This window comes from Carlito syrichta, unplaced genomic scaffold (genome assembly GCF_000164805.1).
Source record: "Carlito syrichta isolate Samal-C Ts95f unplaced genomic scaffold, Tarsius_syrichta-2.0.1 Scaffold307175, whole genome shotgun sequence".
In the NCBI taxonomy this organism is placed as follows: Eukaryota; Metazoa; Chordata; class Mammalia; order Primates; family Tarsiidae; genus Carlito; species Carlito syrichta.
The window spans coordinates 40,322-56,079 of record NW_007251271.1 but is presented as its reverse complement, the minus strand read 5'-3'; the positions used below and the strand labels follow the sequence as shown (position 1 = coordinate 56,079).

At 34.8% G+C, this 15,758-nt stretch overlaps 1 protein-coding gene across 1 annotated transcript in view; it reads left to right on the top strand.

The window, feature by feature from the left end:
- The first annotated feature begins 1,836 nt into the window (after nucleotides 1-1,836).
- Nucleotides 1,837-15,758, top strand: part of MROH9 (maestro heat like repeat family member 9) — a 40,421-nt gene continuing 26,499 nt past the window's right edge. The window contains 3 exon segments of the mRNA XM_008063994.2: nucleotides 1,837-1,987; nucleotides 2,632-2,729; nucleotides 5,988-6,152. Of these exon segments, the coding sequence (XP_008062185.2) occupies nucleotides 1,837-1,987; nucleotides 2,632-2,729; nucleotides 5,988-6,152 (414 nt within the window).

The window sequence follows — 15,758 nt, the reverse complement described above, 5'->3', positions numbered from 1 at the left end:
TGCTATGAAATTATATATCAAATTCCAAAGAGAGTTGGAAGAAACAAACCGAGTGAGAGAATTTGCAAATTTAGACGCTGCCTGAGAAAACGGTGTTGGAGATAAATGAGCCTGGGACATAGCTGTAATTTGGCTACGTAACTGCTGGAGATTTAAAGTTGAATTGGTAAAACTCCAAACTCCCTGTAAATGTTTTTGGACATCAGCCCAACTAATATTTTGCCCATTATAAGGCATGGGAGTAACACAAATCCTTTTAAATTCTGCATGACAAGCAACAGACATCCGCACTTTAATATTCTGTATCTGATTACCTATATATAATAACGCTGATTCTAAAGCATTTAATCTATCAATAATACTTTTATCTATCTGTTCTTGGGTAAATAAAACTAAACTAACATTCTGAGACAGTTCGTTCACATGCTCCACAGTATGCATTTCCTGTATTAAGCCCTCTGCAGAGGTTGATATGGACCCCATTATAGTAATCAGAGACATAATTTCCAATATAAGGGTAACCACAAATCTACAAGATCTAGCTAAAGAAGAAGTCACGAGATATATGTTCCAGGGGTGGCATACCAAGGCACAGACAATTTAACAGGTACAAATACATACATTGGGTGCTTTAACAAAAATACCTGTGCAGGATTTTTAGTAATACAATTAGATAAGGAACAGTTTTCACAAATAATTTTGAAATGACCAAAAATATACTTAACAGAATAAGTAGAATGTTGTCCAGCAATTACTAGAACATAAGGGGAATCTACACAAGCTTGTAACACAAAATTAACATTTGTTCTGGGTCTATGTAAGGTAACAAGTCCTGTTGCAGCGAATAAATGAAATAGATGAGGCTGATAAGAGCTATTTGGCAAAGAGCTTTGAAAAATCGGAGTAGCCCATCCATAAACTGACCATGTATCTAATAGTGCTGGGAGAGGTATTGGTGGATGAGTAATGTTCCAAGCATATTTAGACTGTCCATTTTCTCTTTTTAGGAATTCTCAAAAAGATGGACCTGGAGTGTTAATAGTTCCAGATGACACTGGATGAGAAACTGACCAATCATATACCTTGGCAAAAGAATACATTTGAAGGGGAATCTGATCAGACAGCTTGAATAAATTGTAGAATACCACTTTATCAGATACACATGGTCTCCACCTTGGAAAACCTGAATTAATATCTACATCATTCCAATTATGCATGACATAAGTATGGTCCTTGCAGGAAGTAAAATTATTTGGTATATATGGGCCCTCCGTATATATTCCATTATTACTAAAAATACTGCAGCATGAAAAAAAGAGAGCCCCCATATATTGTTAAGACACCTGGAGGGGGAATCTGTTAATATAGATCTCTGTTTTAAAAGTACACACCCAGACCAGGAAAAACCAGGGAAAAAACAAATAGGAGTCCCTGTTATGCCCGTATAGTTTACATTAGTAACCATTCTGGTGGACATAAATGAAGAACTTTCTCCTCCCATCAACTCGCTGTTATTAGTAAAAACCTAAATGGTAAGTTCGTTCCAAGTTACCAGATGGAATAAGGGTGGATCAGGTACATAAGCCCAATAGCTTGGGGAATCATCTTTTAACACTGTGGCAGCATGACACCCAGTGGGGGACAATACCTGAGCAGTTATGACCGCGAGCATGGCCACAAACAAAGTTCTTGAGTTGACAGTATATCCTTGGGATGCGACCAGTTCCTCTGCCTCTTCTGCCAGGGTCTTCAGCTGGCCCCAAGTAGGTAGTCTAGAAGTCCTAGTTCATCTGGAGAGCTGGTGTCTGTGAGATCTCAAGGACAGCCTGGAGAACAATGCAAGAACTGCAGGAGATGCGTCTGGCAGTTCAGCAGGAGCCGATGTGGATGTTGAGCTGGCTGAAGAAAAATCTACTGGAGAATCAGGAGATGATAAAGAAAGTGGTTGTGGCATTTTTTGAGCTGGTACAGAAGTTCCCTCTTCACTGTCAGAGGGGCTAAAATATTCAGTCACTTTCCGGTGCGGTGGAGAGGGAAGCAGGGAAGGCACTTTTCGTTTGGTCCACTTCGGTGGCATGGGCTTGACAAACGGGTAGCTCATGGTGGTGATGGATGAATCGATCAGGCACCCACACAGGTGAATCGGCGTTCTGGGGAAAGACACAAGCAAATCCTTATCCGGACGTTAGTAAAATATCAGGATCTCACCACTCTCCAGTGAGCAAGTCCTTCCACCTAACCAATGGGAAGGTTTGTTTTTTGTTTATGGTAACATGTCGTGAAAAGGCTGACTCTCCTACATAATTAACATTTAAATGATTAATTACAAATAAAGCATGACTTAAAACGTGATGAGAGGAAACATATTTATAATCTCCTTCTTGCAATTTAGTAAGCTGATGTTTTAAGGTTTGATGGGCTCGTTCCACAATAGCTTGCCCTTGGGGGTTATAAGGAATTCCTGTAGAATGAGATATTCTAAATGTTGTACAAAAATCCTGAAATGCTTTAGAGGTATAGGCAGGAGCGTTGTCTGTCTTTAATGCCCAAGGTATCCCCAAGACAGCAAAGCATGCAAATAAATGTTGTTCAACATGCTTAAAGGCTTCCCCTTCTCTTCCTCCTCCTCAGACTCGGACCGCTCCTCTTCCTGGGTTAATATAATTTTAGAGGCTCGAGAAGATGTTCTCCTAAGCAATGGGGTGACAGTTGACTCAGGTTGGGAAAAGGTACCATAGTAAGGAGTAGTCATAAGCACCTGTGTCAAAACATTCCACAAAGAATAAGCATCCTCAGGCATCTGAGTCCCTCCATTAGTAGAATACCATTTTTTAATATTTTTTCCAACCTGATCCCAAATCTCCAAATCCAAGGTTCCCTAGTCAGGAATCCAAGGACTTACTTTCTGCACAAAATCTAAAAATGAATTAAGCTTATCTTTACTAACCTTAATACCTTCGTGTTGTAATGTTCTTCCTATTATTCTCAAATATGCTTTCCTTTCCTTAGAACCCGAACGACCCATAATTACTTCTTTTAAAGAGGCACAACAACTTCTCAAATTCCAAAATACTCTTAAAGAGACACGCTAACTTCTCAACTTCTTTTAAAGAGGCATTACAACATCTCAAAAGTTTAGACACGATTACTTTTCAACGTCTTAAAGAGGCACAATAACATCTCAAAAGTTCTGGCTATTTGTCCTATCCTTTCCTGCACTCACTCACAGGGGGTCTGTAGCACACTCAGGACAAAGTCCGTTCCTGAAATGACATAAAAATTATACTTCCCCGCAATCAGGTCCCTGTTCAGGGGCGGCACCTGCTAGAGTCCAGTTCCAGGAGAGAGTCAGGGCCTGAATGGGGAGAATCAGGAACGGCGAAGAAGAATGACAGGAGTCACCTGCTGGGGTAGTGTTCAAGACTCTGCCAATTTCTATTTATTTTTCACAAGCTTATATAGGTTTTCCACTCAGCCTTGCACCCACAAATGTATCTTATGTTGCTAACCAAACGCCCACGTACATCCTTTTTGCACTCACAATAAGGTTGACCTTTAACAATTTTAACTACAGATGGTGTTTTTCTTAAGTCAAACATTTATGAACATTCTGGTTTTCTTCCTAACTTTCTTATAACTATTTACTGTTATAAGCCTATAAAATCCTTACCCTATAAAGCTAAACCTTAACCCTAAGTCTTATTTAATTTACTTACTACTATACGTTTATTTTTATTAATCTTATTTCTATCCTTCTATCCCTATATTTTCTTAACTATCACTTATACTATTATATATCTCTTATCTTACTAGTTTATCTTATCTTCCTCTCTTGTTATTAAAATTCTAAATTCTATCTTCATTAAACTACTTATTTATTCCTAAAATATCTTGATCTGTTTTTTATCTCAAACGGCTATTTTCCACCAGCTCTCAGGTGGGGTCTGTTTTATATGAGGAAGTGGTCAACTTGTTTTTCTCGGCCTCCTGCTGTTTACTGAAAAACATCCTTACACACCCTAAGGAGCACCCTTTTTGCTACAATCTCACCTTCATTACGCCTATGTATAATTTTTGCTGTCAAATGCCATCATCCATCTGTGCATCTATTATCTCAATTAAAGAAGGAACATTCTCAAGCCTATGCACGCAATCCTTCAAAGTTAGGGAAGGTCCGTCAACAGGATCCATGGGGCTTTGCCTCCATCGTGGCTGCTCCCAGCCGGCATTTTTCCTGTTTTCAGGTCCCTTTTACCTCACTTTTACTAGAGATTATGGCTCCCAGCAAACGTGAACAATTATAATACTCTAATAAAGGAATTGACAGTAGTGGGAAACTGTCAGGGGAGGGAGGGGTGGGATTGGTAGTTGAGGGAAACTGCTAGGTGGAGGGAGAGGCATACCTCATCAACAAGGGTACCTGCATAATCAATGTTAGTCTACCTAATCTTGAATTGTACCCCACATCTTTATAATAAAAATAAATCATAAAAAAGAAAGTAAAGATGATTACAACTCAAATGCAAGCTCTCAAACTATAAAAATCTTAGGAGAAACATAGCAAACACTGTTCCAGACATCAGCCTAGGCAATAAATGTATGACTAAGTCCTCAAAAACAAATGTAGCAAAGCAAAATTTGCCATGTGGGGCCTAATTAAATGAAAGGACTTCTGCACAGCAAAATAACTTTTCAATAGAATAAATAGACAACCTCCAAAAGGGAGAAAATATTTGCAAACTATGCACCTGACAAAGGACTAATATCCAGAATCTATAAGGAACACAAACAAATTGACAAGAAAAAAATTAAAGAATATGAACAGACACTTCTCCAAAGAAGACATACAAGTCACCAACAAACATGAAAAAATGTTCAATTTCATCAGAGAAATGCAAATAAAAATCACAATGAGATACCATCTCACACCAGTCAGAATGACTATTATTAATAAGTCAAAAACAATAACAACAACAGATATTGAGGTTGTAAAGAAAAGGCGATGCTCATGTACTGCTAGTGGGAATGTAAACTAGTTCAGCCCCTATGAAGAACAGTTTGAAGATTTCTCAAGAGAGGTAAAAATAGTTACCACTTAACTCAACAATCCCATTACTGAGTATATACTCAAAGGAACATAAATTGTTGTACTACAAAGACACTTGTCTTTGTTTATCACAGCATTATTCATAGCAGCAAAGACATGAAACCAATCTAAGTGTCCATCAATGGCGGAATGGATAAAGCAAATGCAGTACATATACACAATGGAATATTAACACAGTCATTAAAATAATGTAATCATGTCCTTTGCAGCAATATGGATGCATCCGGACACCATTATTCTAAGTCAATTAATGCAGAAGCAGAAAACCATATACTGCATGTTTTCAGTTATAAGTGGGAGCTAAAACTGGGAACATACAGACGTCTAGATGAGAACAGACACTGGGGACTTCTTTAGGAGGAAAGGAGGCAGAGGGGCCAGGGTTGAAAAGCTACCTATTGTTACCACATTCACTACTTAAGTGAAAGCTTAAAATAGAAGCCCAAACCTCACCATCATGGAATATATCTATGTAACTAACCTGCACATATAGTCCCACAAAGTTAAAATAACAATAAATATTATTTGGGAAAGCCACATCCTGCTTTATTTACTCATACCCTGGTAATATACTACTAGCATGTTTCTACCTGCTTCATGGAATAGAAACTATCATTAGCTGAATCACTAATATTTCTAAGCACTTTGCTAGAAGCTTTCTTTCTTGTCATAAGGATTCCCCCTTACAAAGTTGCATTCATGATCTTCATTTCACAGATAAGGACATTGAGACTCAGTAACAAAGCTGGGTTTGAATGCAGATTTTGTAAACTGTGAAGCTTAGCATCTAATTCTAGACTGATATATCACAGGATCAGATGCAGATATTTAATGCTGACTATGCACAGCAAACGCATTTTCTCTTTTCTTTCTCCATTAGCCAAGTGTTGATGCTCCATGTTTGGGTGTCCTGGCAGCAGAACTGTCTTTTTTGTGCTCCCATGGTGATCCCTCAATCTCAGAACCAGCATTGTTGGGAATGTACCACCTCTTCTCCATTGCAAAGTGCCAGGATGATAAGAATAGTTCACCACCTTTTCTTAGGGTTACTGAAAATCAGTCCCTAATTGTTCCACTTATCTGTCCCGGGTTTTATATCTTAAATTTCTAAATCCTGCCCCAAGATCTGTAGCTCCACTTTCTAAAATGTGTCTCTTTTTAGTATTATCAAGAAATTGCAGTAATAGTATGGTTGGTTCTTCAAGATTTATAAGAATCTTGTGCTTAAATTATTTGGGTGTTCATGGTAGGGACAGGAATCCTGAATGGAGCCAGGGAGAAAGGGGAAAAAGAAAGGTTACCAATAAGACTTTTTAAGTGAGGTATATTTTGTCCTTTAATGGAGCATCTGATAGAATACTCAAAGACTGTTACTTCAAAGTTGGAGAAAAATCAACCTGAGACTAACAAAGCATAAAAACAAACCCTAAAACTGTGAAGCTATTTTCAAGTGATTTAAGTCCCTCTCAGAACAAAGATAAAAATATTTATGGTTTACTCCTACTTCTGTCCAGAATGTAATAAAAGAAAACAGAGTTACCCTGTTTACTTTTTGGATGTAATAAAAGAAAACAGAGTTACCCTGTTTACCTTTTCAGAAGCAACTTTAAAAAGTAAATGTGGTTCTAAATTCATTGGACATCAAATTATAAAGAACAGTGACTCATGAGAGATGGAAAGATGGGGACAAATGAGTTAGAATCTGTAATTCTGTGAGCAACTTACCACCTAGGATAAGTGGTCTCACCAAGTTGAAGAGAGACAGTTGGGAGCCCAGGAAGGTCAAGATAGCTAGCATTCAAAGGTCAGAATACCAAAAAGGAATGTGTGCACGCACACACACAGATGTACACATACACAAAACCTCTAAAGATCTGCAGAGACCTACAGAGAGCCCTCTTTAAATATTTAGAGGAGCCAGGCTCGGTGGCTCAGCCTGTAATCCCGAGCCTTTGGGAGGCTGAGGTGAGTGGACTGCCTGAGCCCGCAAGTTCGAGACCCGCCTGGGCAGCGAGACCTCATCTCTACAATTAATCAAAAAATCAGCTGGACATGGTAGCGCATGCCTGTAATTCCGGTTACTTGGAAGGCTGAAGCAGAAGGATTGCTGGAGCCCAGCAGGTTGAGGCTGCAGTGGCCGGGAGCGGCCACTGCATTCCAGTCTGGGCAACCGAGTGAGACTCCAACTCAAAAATAAAAAATAAAAATAAATAAAAATAAATATTTAGAGGAATACTGCCTTAAAAATGCATGCGAGGAAGCTACCTGAGACCGGGGTATGGAGCACAACACAAATAATTAGAGAAAAAAACCTAGTGTACTCTCAAAGGCTGATAAGAATGCCTGTGCCTATAAGCCAGATTTTAAAACCTTAAAATTAATCAGTAATGAGATAGAGTCCTCAGAAGTTTTGTCTCATCAGAAGAAAAAAATTACCCCTGGACTAGGCTCTTTTTAGTATCACTTAGCAAGGCTCAAAACCAAGATCTAAAAGACCACTACCTCCAAATAATTAAATTACTTACCAGAACAAAGGTGAAGACTATTTCTAGGAATGCAAAATTTCCAGCATGCAACAAGTTAAAATTGACAATGTCTGATATCCAATTAAAAAAAATATATATACATATAAAATAAATATAAAAAATAAAATATAAAAATAAAAATATAAAATATAAAAATATAAAATATAAAAGTATAAAAAATATAAAAACATAAAAATATAAAATATAAAAATAAATATATATATATATATATCAGGTATACAAAGAAGTAGAAAATACAACCTATAGTGAGGATAAATGTCAATCAAAATAGACCCAAAAATGGCACGCATGATAGTATTCCTAGGGAAGTTCATTAAAACAATTATTATAATTTTATTTCTATTTTGTTTATTTAAGAAGTTAGAAGAAAAGATGAACATGTTAAGGAGAGACACAAAAAACCTTTGTAAAGCCGATATTGAACCTCTAGACATTGAAAACTACCGTATTTGAGGGGGAAAACTAAAGACCTCTCTGACAGGGATTAACAGCAATTAGACATTTCAGAAGAAAAATTAGTGACATATAAGTAGCAATGATTAAAAAAAACTAAAGAGATTTGAAAATGAAACAAATGAACAGCACCTTAATGAGTGGTGAGCATAACTTCAGTTAGCATAATTCATAGCTAATTTGAGTCCCTGAAGTTAAGAAAATAAAAACAGAACTAACATTTGAAGAATAATGGCTAAAAATTTTCCAAATTTGACAAAAGTAATAAACTCATAGACTAATAGAACTTCTCAAAAGACGACATAAGACAGCCAACAGATACATGAAAAAAATGTTCAGCCTTACTAGTCATCAAAGAAATGCAAATTAGAGCCACACCGAGATACCACCTAACTTCAGAATAGCCATCAGCAATAACTCAGAAAACAACAGATGCTGGAGAGGATGCAGCGAAAAGGGAGCACTTCTACACTGTTGGTGAGAGTGTAAACTAGTACAACCTCTATAGAAAACAATTTGGCGATTCCTAAAAGATCTAAAAATTGATCTTCCATATGACCCAGCAATTCCCTTTCTGGGAATATACCCAGAAGAACTCAAATCACTTTATGAAAAGACACCTGCACACACATGTTTATTGTGGCATTATTGACAATAACAAAAACATGAAACCAACCATGCTGTCCATTGAAAGTGGACTGAATTTTAAAAATGTGGTACATATACCTGATAGAATATTATGTAGCCATGAAGATGGACACAATTTTGAACTTCTCAGCAACTTGGATTGATTTAGAGTCTATAATAGTCAGTGATCTATCACAGAAACAAAGAACTGAGTACCACATGTTCTCACTCATAAGCAGATCCTGAACAATTATCCTAATACTATAAGAAAAGGATTGGCAGCAGTGGGAAACTGCCATGGGAGGAAGGAGGAGGTACACTTCATCAATAAAGGTATGTTATCTCAAAACAGGTTAAGTGGGGACCAAAGTGAGGTCCAAACTTTACCTGTCCAATGACCATGTATATGCCTAACCCTGAATTGCACCCATCTTTAAAATTAAAAATAAAAAAAAAGTAAACCCCAAAAGCTCAGCAAAACACAAGAAATGTGAAGAAAGCAACATCAAGACACATCATAATTAAATTGCTTAAAACTAGTAAAGATAACATCTTAAAAAGAGCTAAATGGGGAAAAACCACATTGCATATAGAAAACCAAAGATAAGGATGACAGCAGATTCTCTTCAGAAGCAACGCAAACCGGAGACAATAAAGCAACATCATAAGGTATAGGAAAAAAAACCTGTCAGTCTAGAATTCCTTAACCTGTAAAAATGTTTTTCAAATACAAAAGTAAAATTAAAATATTTTTCAGATAAACAAGAGATGATAGAATATGTTACCAGCAGATTTACACTATGAGATGTCAAAGGAAACACTTGAAGAAAAACAAAATGATACCAGATGAAAATTTAGATTTCCATAGACATATGAAGAGTACTAGAAACTTCAACAATGTAGATAAATTTTAGATTTTTCTTTCTTTTTTATATATCTTTACATGATAATCAACTGCTTAGAGCAAAAAAATAATGACAATATAAAGCAAAATGTATGGCGACAATAACACAAAGACTTAAAGGGAAAAATGTACAAATAATTATTGTTCTTCTACTATGCACATAGTTATAAAATATCATTTAAAAGTAAACTGTGATAAGTTAAAGATATATCATATAAACACTTAGGCAACCACTAAGATAGTAAGCCAAAATGAAGATAAAACAAAAGATGCTTAATTCTAAAGAAAGCAAAAAAGCCCCAAAACATAGGATAGATTAAAAAAAATAGAAAACAAATAGTCAAGGAAAGACTTAAACCCAATCACAATAAATGTAGGTGTTCTAAATACCCCATATGAAAAAGCAGAGATTGTCAGGTTTAATAAAAAGTTAGCCTCAACTATACACTGCCTGTAAGAAACACACTTTAAATAGAAAGACAAATACAACTAAAAAAACTGAAAATAATATAACATACTAACACTAATCAAAAGAAAATTGGAGTAGCTATTATATCATTAAAAGATATATTTGTGAGCAAATAATGTTTTCAAGGAAAAAGAAAATCACTTGATAATAATAAAGAAGTCAATTAATTAAAAAGATATAAGAACTTTTTAGATATAGATTTAGGAGGTATTAAATTCAGATTTGTTACATGGATATTTTGTAGTGGTGAAGTCTGAGATTTCAACGTAACCATCACCTAAATAGTGTATACTGTATACTTTAGGTACTTTCTCATTCCTTAACCCCTACTACCTTTGCACCTTTCTGAGTCTCCAGTGTCTATTATTCCATGCTGTATCCATGTGTATACATTATTTAGCTCTCACTTATAAGTGAGAGCGTGTGGCATTTGACTTTGTTTCTGAATTCATTCACCTAAGATATTTCAGTGTTGCTGCAAAATACATGGTTTTGTTCTTTTTGATGACTGAGTAATATTTCATGGTGTGTGTGTATGTCTGTGTGTAATGTTTTATTTATTCAATCATTTGTTGATGAACACTTAGGTTGATTCCATATCCTTGCTAATGTGAATAGTACTGCAATAAACATACAACTACAGATTTTTTTTGATATAATAACTTTTTTCTTTTGGATAGATACTCAGTAGTGGAATTGCTGGATCAAATGATAGTTTTATTTTCAGTTTTTAAAAACCTCCATACTGTTTTCCATATAGGCTGCACTAATTTACATTCCCACTAATACTGTATAAGTGTTTCCTTTTCTCCACATCCTTACCAATATTTGGCTTTTGCTTATTTGTTTTACTTTTTAATAATAGCCAGTCTGACTGTTGCAAGATGGTGTCTCACTGTGGTTTTAATTTCCATTTGTCTGATGATTAGTGATGTTGAGTATTTTTGATATGCTTGTTAGCCATTTATATGTCTTATTTTGAAAAATATTTGTTCATGCCCTTTGTCCATTTTTTTTTTTTTTTTTGAGATGAAGTCTCACTCTGTCACCCAGGCCGGAGTGCATTGGCAAGTGTCCGTGTCCACTCTATAATGGTGTTGTTTGTTTTTCCTGTTGAGTTCTTTGAGTTCCTTGTAGATTCCTTTGTCAGATGTATAGTTTAAAAATATTTTCTCCCATTCTGTATATTGTCTGTTCACTATGCTGATGATATTTTTTGCTGTGCAGAAGCTTTTTAATTTAAGTCCCATTTGTCTATTTTAATTTTTGTTGTCTTAGTCATGAATTCTTTTTCTAGGCTAATATACAGAAGAGTTTTTCCTGTACTTTTTTTTTTTCTAGAATTTGTATAGTTTCAGGTCATACATTTAAGTCCTCTTGAATTGATTTTGTGTATGGTAAGAGATATAGGTCTAGTTTTATTCTTCTGCATGTAAGAAGACATAATAATCTTAAACATTTATGTACCTGAGGACAAAAATAGATTATGATAAGAAATACCAGTGCATAAAACTAAAACAGAACTCCAAAGAGAAACAGAAAGATTTTAATTATAGTTAGAGAGTTTAACAACCCCCAATAATTATAATGACACCAAAAAAATCTGTAAATATATAGACTTGAACCAACTTGATCTAATTGACATTTATAGAACACTATACCCAAAATTGAAAAATGAAGTTTTATTTTCAATTATTTGAGTAAACAGAAGATTTCTCAAAATAAACTATATTCTAGGTTATAAAACACACATCTCCAAAATATTTAAATTATTCTCTGACAAAAATAGAGTTACATTAGAAACCATAAACAGAAAAATATCTGGAATGTGGACATAATTGGAAACCAGATAACTTCTAAATAACTCATGGTCAAAGATAGAAAATTTTTAGAAAGTATTTTGAACTAAATTAAAATGAAAATACAAAATTTCAGACTCTATGGGATGTGGTTAAATTAGTGTTCAGAGAAAAAATTCATATAGCACTATATGCTCACTTTGGAATAAAGAAAAGTACTCCAATTAATTACCTCAGCTTCCACCTTAAGAAAGTGGAGAAAAAAGTTCAAATAAAATCAAAAGTAAGCAGTAAAGGGAAATAAGAAAGATCGGAATAAAAATGAATGTTGTAGGAAATAGAAAAAACTATAATAGAAAAGCAATGAAGCCCAAAACAGATTCTTTGTGATGATCAGGAAGAAAAAACTGAAAGACAAAAATTGCTAATGTCAGGAAGGAGACAAGAGACATCACTAGAGATTCTATGAGTATTAAAATAATACTGAGTGATATTACAAACAGCTTTATGTCAATAAATTTGACTATGTAGAGAAAATAGATAAATTCATTGAAAGACACAAATTAAGCCTCACTCATGAAAAAATCGATCATCTGCATACCTCTATGCTTATCAATAAAGTTACATTTGTAGCTAAAAACCTCCCTGTGAAGAAAACTCTAGGCCCTCCCTAGACTGAAAATATCTAGCAAACATTTAAGGAGATAATTATACTAATTCAATACAACTTCTGCTAGAAATGTGAATATGTCCCTATTTCTCTCCCTCTCCTTGGACATCCTGATTCTCTGAGACACAGAAATATTGAAATTAGACCAATTAAAAATCACAAGGTGTTTATTAAACTGTGTTTACTAAGTGTTCAAGTAAAAAGATGAGTTGCATGTCTCTCATTGCAAATTAAATTAGAAATGATTAAACTTAGTGACAAACACACGTTGAAAGTTGAAACAGCTAAAAATTTAGACCTCTTGCACCAGTTAACCAGGTTGTGAATGCAACGTTTTTGAAGGAAATTAAAATTGCTTTTCCAGTGAACACATAAATAAAAGAAATCAAAACAACCTATTGCTGATATGGAGAAAGCTTCAGTGGTCTGGATAGAAGAGGAAGCCAGCCACAGTGTTCCCATAAATCTAATCCTAATTCAGAGCAAAGCTCTAACTCTATTTTAATTCTATGGAGGGAAAAGAGGTGAGGAAGCTGTCAGAAAAAAGTTTGAAGCTGGCAGAGAATAGTTTATGAGGTTTAGGAAAAGAATCCATCTCCATAACATAAAAATACAAGATGAAACAAGTACTGATATAGAAGCTGCAGCAAGTTATCCAGAAGATCCAGCTAAGATAAGTGATGAAAGTGGATATACTAAACAACAGATTTTTAATGTAGACAAAATAGTCTTCTAATGGAAGAAGATGTCATCTAGAACTTTTATAGCTATAGCGAAGTTGATGCCTGACTTCAAAGCTTCAAAAGACAGTCTGGCTCTCTTGATGGGGCTAATGCAGCTGGTAACTTTATGCTGAAGGACAGTGCTCATTTCCCATTCCCCAAACCCTAGGGCCCTCAAGAAATATGTTAATTCTACTCTGCCCTTGCTCTATCAATAAAGCTACAAAGCCTGCATGACTGCACATCTGTTTACGGTATAGTTTACTGAATATTTTAAGCCCACTGTTAAGACCTACTGCTCAGAATAAAATATTCCTCTCGAAATAATACTGCTCATTGACAATAAACCTGTCACCCAAGAGCTCTGATGGAGATGTATGTATAAGGAGATTAATGTTTCCATGCCAGCTAACCAACCTCCATTCCACCACATGGATCAAGAAGTAATGTTGACTTCCAAGTCTTATTATTTGAGAAGTATATTTTTAAGGCTGTAACTTTCTAGACAGCAATGTCTTTGATGAATCTAGGCAAAGTAAATTCAAAACCTTCCAGTATATTCATAATTCATGGGAAGAGGTTAAAATATCAACATTAACAAGAGTTTGGAAGAAGTTTATCCTAACCCTTATAGATGACTTTGAGGGATTCAAGACTTCAGTAGGGAAAGTATCTGCAGAGGAAGTGGAAATATCTATAATTAGAAGTGGAGCCTGAACATGTGACTAAGTTCTTGCAATCTCATGATAAACTTGAATGCGGAGTTGCTTTTTATGAATGAGCAAAAAGTGTGGTTTCTTGTGGTTTCTCGAGCTGAAGTCTACTCCTGGTGAAGATGCCATGAATGTTGTTGAGATGATAACAAAGGATTTAGAATATTTGATAAATGTAGTTGATAAAGCATTAATTAGCCAGGTTTGAGAGGATTGGCTTCAATTTTAAACTAAGTTGTATTGTAGGTAAAATGCTCTTAGATAGCATCACATGCTGCAGATAAATCTTTCATGAAAGGAAGAATCAATCAAAGCAGCAAACTTCATTGTTGTCTTATTCTAAGAAATTGCCACAGCAGCACTAACTTTCAGCAACCACCACCCTGTTAAGTTAGCAGACACCAACATGGAGGCAAGATGCTTTACCAGCAAAAAGATTATGACTCATTGAAGGCTTAAGTTATCATTAGAATTTTATAGCAATAAAGTGTTTTTTAATTAAGATGCATGTTTTTTTAGATATAATGCTATTGCACACTTAATAGACTACAATACAGTGTAAACATAACTTTCATTTGTACTGAGAAACCAAAAAAATTCATGTGACACTTTATTGTGGTGAGTATTTTACTGTGACAGTCTAGATAAATCTGCAATATCTTTGAAGTGTGTCTGTATTTAATGATGAAATCCTGAATGATTTCCCTGAAATGTCAGAAACAAGACAAAGATATACATTGTAGTTACTTCTGTTCAACATTTTGTAGAATAGAACAGGGTCCAGAAATAGATCCACACATGTATACTTAGTTGATTTTGAAAAAGGTGCAAAAGCAATTCAGTGAAAAAAGAACAAGCTTTTCAATAAATCATGTTGGAAAAAAATGGATATTTATATGCAAGAAATGGATCCATACTTCATGCATATACAAAATTTAATTTAAAATGGATAATAGAACTACATGCAAAACCTAAAATATGAAACTAGAAGAAGTATTTGGGCCTTGGGCAATGTTCTTACATACATTAAAGCATGATTTATAAATGAAAAATAATAAATTGAGTATTTCTGCTCTTTAAAAGATACTGTTGATAGTTAAGCCACAGACTAGGAGAATATATTTGCAAATTGCATATCTGATAAAAGATTCATATTCAGAATTTATAAAGAACACTCAAAACTCAATCAGAAAAACAATCAAATTTAAAAATAAAAATAGATATGAATGGTCATTTTATCAAAGAAGCATGTTGAATTCTATATAGACTCATTAAATAAATGTAAATTAAAGCTACAATAAAATATTGCTATACAGGTGGTGTAACAACTTTGGGAAATAATTTGCCAGGATCCTAAAAAGTTAAACATACATCTACCATATGATTCAATCATTCCACAAGTTTATTTTTACCTGAGAGATACTAAAACAAGTATCTGTACAAAAACTTACCTAGTACATGAATGCTCATAACACCCTTATTTGTAATAGCCAAACTGGAAACAACTCAAATGTCCATCAACAGGCAAATGGATTGTGGTATAAAAATAGATTATGATATACAAATAGATTGTGGCATACACATATAAAAAGGACACTTTGATCAGTTAAAAGGCATAAACTGTTGACACATACAACAACATGAATCAGTTTCAGTAGTGTTGTTGAGTAAAGAAAATCAAACAGAAAAATAGCATATACTGTTTGACTTCACTTGTAAAAATCAGAAAAATACCAACTTGACAGAAA